General features: G+C 62.3%; 1 protein-coding gene across 1 annotated transcript in view; it reads left to right on the top strand.

Moving 5' to 3' along the window:
- Nucleotides 1-413: 413 nt before the first annotated feature.
- RAPGEF3 (Rap guanine nucleotide exchange factor 3) overlaps nucleotides 414-4,593 on the top strand; it is a 33,695-nt gene continuing 29,515 nt past the window's right edge. Inside the window, exons 1-2 of the mRNA XM_014947486.1 lie at nucleotides 414-532; nucleotides 629-803. Coding sequence (XP_014802972.1) covers nucleotides 787-803 — 17 coding nt within the window. The 5' untranslated portion in view covers nucleotides 414-532; nucleotides 629-786. The remainder of the gene's footprint in view (nucleotides 533-628; nucleotides 804-4,593) is intronic.

Below are 4,593 nucleotides of genomic sequence, written 5' to 3'. Positions count from 1 at the left end.
CCCATGGAGACACAGCCCAACTCACGGTGCTCTCCCCTCTCCAACCCCGCAGTGAAGCAGGAGTGGCATTTCCAGGACAAGGACACCCAGTTTTATCGCTTTGCTGAGCTGGAGCTGAGCCCTGAGCCTGGCGCTGGGCTGCGGGATGCGGAGGAGCTGCTGGAGGCTCTGGCCTTCCTGGCCCAGCTGGGTCCCGACGCGCTGCTCACCATGGCCCTGCGCAAGCCGTGAGTGGCCCAGGGACTCCCTGGGGCCTGGGATGGGGTCATTTTCACCTTGGAGTCCCAAAGAGTTGGGGATGGTGGTGGATGGAGTCACCCAGACACCATCCCAGGCTGGGGCTCCCTGGGGGTCTGGGCACCGCAGCTTGGTTTTGGGGATAATTCTTGCAATTTTTTTTCCCCTTGCAGGCAGTGCTGCTCGGGGAAGGAGCTGGTGGACTGGCTGCTGAGCGCGGGGCTGGCCGTGCAGACGCGCAGCCAGGCCATCGGCGTCTGCCAGGTGCTGGTGGACGGAGGAGTCCTGACCCACGGTGAGGGCTGCCGGGGTCTCTGGTGGGTGGCACCCCGTGGGTCTCCCATGGAGACACAGCCCAACTCACGGTGCTCTCCCCTCCCCAACCCCGCAGTGAAGCAGGAGTGGCATTTCCAGGACAAGGACACCCAGTTTTATCGCTTTGCTGAGCTGGAGCTGAGCCCTGAGCCCGGCGCTGGGCTGCGGGATGCGGAGGAGCTGCTGGAGGCTCTGGCCTTCCTGGCCCAGCTGGGTCCCGACGCGCTGCTCACCATGGCCCTGCGCAAGCCGTGAGTGGCCCAGGGGCTCCCCGGGGCCTGGGATGGGGTCATTTTCACCATGGAGTCCCAAAGGGTTGGGGATGGTGGTGGATGGGGTGGATGGAGTGACCCAAGCATCCCTCCATGGTTGTCCAACCACGGGGAGAAAGAGGGTGATGGACAAGGTTGTGCCTGGGGAGGGCTCATTTTCACCTTGGAGTCCCAAAGGGTTGGGGATGGTGGTGGATGGGGTGGATGGAGTGACCCGAGCATCCCTCCATGGCTGTCCCACCACGGGGAGAAAGAAGGTGATGGACAAGATTGTGCCTGGGGAGGGCTCATTTTCACCTTGGAGTCCCAAAGGGTTGGGGATGGTGGTGGATGGGGTGGATGGAGTGATCCAAGCATCCCTCCATGGTTGTCCAACCACGGGGAGAAAGAGGGTGCTGGACCAGGGGGTTGTTCCTGGGGAGGGTTGTCTGTGTCCCAGGATGTGGTGGGGAGAGGGGGCACAGATGGCTGCTGACACCCCCCACCCCTCCCTGTCCCCTCCCAGGCCTGCCCAGAGGACAGAGGATGAGCTGGAGCTCATATTTGAGGAGCTTCTCCACATCAAAGCCGTGGCTCATCTCTCCAACTCGGTGAGTGCCACTGGGCCCAGCTTCCACCGCGGTGCCTGTGTGTGTCCCCAAACCACTCCTGGTCCCCAAATCCTCCTGCACCCCATCACCTCCCACCTGGGCATCCTCTCCTGGTCCTCTCTGAGCATCTCTGGGCTCCCTTCCCATCCTGTCCCTTGTCCCCATGCGTGTCCCCTCCTCGCTCGGCTCCAGGCTGGGGTGACCCTGATGGCAGATTCCTTTCCCACTCTGTCCCCATCCATGTCCCCTCCTTGCTTGTCTCTGGGCTGGGGTGACCCTGATGGCAGGTTCCTCTTGCCGCAGGTGAAGCGGGAGCTGGCATCCGTGCTGATGTTCGAGTCCCACCAGAGAGCAGGCACCGTGTGTGAGTATCATGTGCCCCAGGACCCTCAGGAAAGGGTCCCCAGCCCGGGGAGGATGGATGGAGCCGTTGCCATCAGTGTGGATGCTCCTGCTGTCTCCTGGTGGACCAGGGATAGAGGGGACTGGAGAACTTGCCATGTTGACCTGGGCTGGGGGCTCAGGTTGAGGGGGCTGAGGAGGGATGCTTGCGGGCTCCCCCTCTTTGACTGCCCCCGTTTCCCCTGCAGTGTTCAGCCAAGGAGATAAAGGCACGTCCTGGTACATCATCTGGAAGGGCTCAGTGAATGTGGTGACCCATGGCAAGGTAGGGGTCTCCCTGTGCAGCCAGGCTCTCCAGACACCTCATGTCACTGTCCCTCAGTGGGGATGAGAGCTCCCACCCCATCCCTCACCCTCTGTGGGCATCCCCTTCCAGGGCTTGGTGGCCACCCTGCACGAGGGGGACGATTTTGGGCAGCTGGCGCTGGTGAACGACGCACCCCGGGCGGCCACCATCATCCTGCGAGAGGACAACTGCCACTTCCTCCGAGTGGACAAGCAGGACTTCAACCACATCCTCAAGGTGGGCAGGGGGCTCAGGGGGCACCGAGTCGCAGTCGGGACACACCGTCACCCTCTGTGGTGTCTGCAGGGGAGGACACTTCTCTGTGTGCCCATAGAGGGTTTTGGGGTGCCACCAGCCAGCCAGGGGTTGCTTGATGGATCCATACTGGGCTGATGGCTGGTTCTTCTCTTTAGGATGTGGAGGCCAACACCATGCGCCTGAAGGAGCACGGGAAGGTGGTGCTGGTCCTGCAGAAGAACCTGCAGGGTGGCAGCAACCAGCCAGCCACGGCGCGGAGCAGCAGGTGACGTGATAATTCAACCAGGGCAAGTGCAGGGTCCTGTACCTGGGGGGGGGAATCACCCCTTGCACCAGGACAGGCTGGGGGTGACCTGCTGGAGAGGAGCTCTGTGGAAAAAGACCCAGGAGTCCTGGTGGTGGTGTTCACCTCCTCTTGTGGAGGACCATGAGCCAGTAATGTGCCCTTGTGGCCAAGAAGGCCAATGGTCTCCTGGGAGGCTTCAAGAAGAGCATGGCCAGTGGATGGAGGGAAGTCATCCCCCTCCTCTGCTCTGCACTGGGGAGGCCACAGCTGGAGACTGGGACCAGTTCTGAGCTCCCCAGTTCAAGAAGGACTGGGAACTGCTGGAGAGAGTCCAGCGGAGGCTGCGAGGATGATGAGGGGCTGGAGCATCTCTCTGCTGGGGAAAGGCTGAGGGACCTGGGGCTGTTCAGCTGGAGCCCTGCGAAAGCCGTGAGTGGCCCAGGGGCTCCCCGGGGCCTGGGATGGGGTCATTTTCACCATGGAGTCCCAAAGGGTTGGGGATGGTGGTGGATGGGGTGGATGGAGTGATCCAAGCATCCCTCCATGGTTGTCCAACCACGGGGAGAAAGAGGGTGCTGGACCAGGGGGTTGTTCCTGGGGAGGGTTGTCTGTGTCCCAGGATGTGGTGGGGAGAGGGGGCACAGATGGCTGCTGACACCCCCCACCCCTCCCTGTCCCCTCCCAGGCCTGCCCAGAGGACAGAGGATGAGCTGGAGCTCATATTTGAGGAGCTTCTCCACATCAAAGCCGTGGCTCATCTCTCCAACTCGGTGAGCGCCGCTGAGCCTGGCTTCCACCGCGGTGTCTGTGTGTGTCCCCACTCTTGGTCCCCAAATCCTCCTGCATCCCATCGCCTCCCACCTGGGCATCCTCTCCTGGTCCTCTCTGAGCATCTCTGGGCTCCCTTCCCATCCTGTCCCTTGTCCCCATGGATGTCCCCTCCTCGCTCGGCTCCAGGCTGGGGTGACCCTGATGGCAGGTTCCTCTTGCCGCAGGTGAAGCGGGAGCTGGCATCCGTGCTGATGTTCGAGTCCCACCAGAGAGCAGGCACCGTGTGTGAGTATCATGTGCCCCAGGACCCTCAGGAAAGGGTCCCCAGCCCGGGGAGGATGGATGGAGCCGTTGCCATCAGTGTGGATGCTCCTGCTGTCTCCTGGTGGACCAGGGATAGAGGGGACTGGAGAACTTGCATGTTCTGGGCTGGGGGCTGAGGTTGAGGGGGCTGAGGAGGGATGCTTGCGGGCTCCCCCTCTTTGACTGCCCCCGTTTCCCCTGCAGTGTTCAGCCAAGGAGACAAAGGCACGTCTTGGTACATCATCTGGAAGGGCTCGGTGAATGTGGTGACCCATGGCAAGGTAGGGGTCTCCCTGTGCAGATGGGCTCTCCAGACACCTCATGTCACTGTCCCTCAGTGGGGATGAGAGCTCCCACCCCATCCCTCACCCTCTGTGGGCATCCCCTTCCAGGGCTTGGTGGCCACACTGCACGAGGGGGACGATTTTGGGCAGCTGGCGCTGGTGAACGACGCACCCCGGGCGGCCACCATCATCCTGCGAGAGGACAACTGCCACTTCCTCCGAGTGGACAAGCAGGACTTCAACCACATCCTCAAGGTGGGCAGGGGGCTCAGGGGGCACCGAGTCGCAGTCGGGACACACCGTCACCCTCTGTGGTGTCTGCAGGGGAGGACACTTCTCTGTGTGCCCATAGAGGGTTTTGGGGTGCCACCAGCCAGCCAGGGGTTGCTTGATGGATCCATACTGGGCTGATGGCTGGTTCTTCTCTTTAGGATGTGGAGGCCAACACCATGCGCCTGAAGGAGCACGGGAAGGTGGTGCTGGTCCTGCAGAAGAACCTGCAGGGTGGCAGCAACCAGCCAGCCACGGCGCGGAGCAGCAGGTGACGTGATAATTCAACCAGGGCAAGTGCAGGGTCCTGTACCTGGGG

Source organism: Calidris pugnax, unplaced genomic scaffold (genome assembly GCF_001431845.1).
Source record: "Calidris pugnax isolate Ruff unplaced genomic scaffold, ASM143184v1 scaffold155, whole genome shotgun sequence".
NCBI lineage: Eukaryota > Metazoa > Chordata > Aves > Charadriiformes > Scolopacidae > Calidris > Calidris pugnax.
The sequence above is the reverse complement of the archived record's forward strand: the minus strand, read 5'-3'. Positions and strand labels throughout refer to the sequence as shown.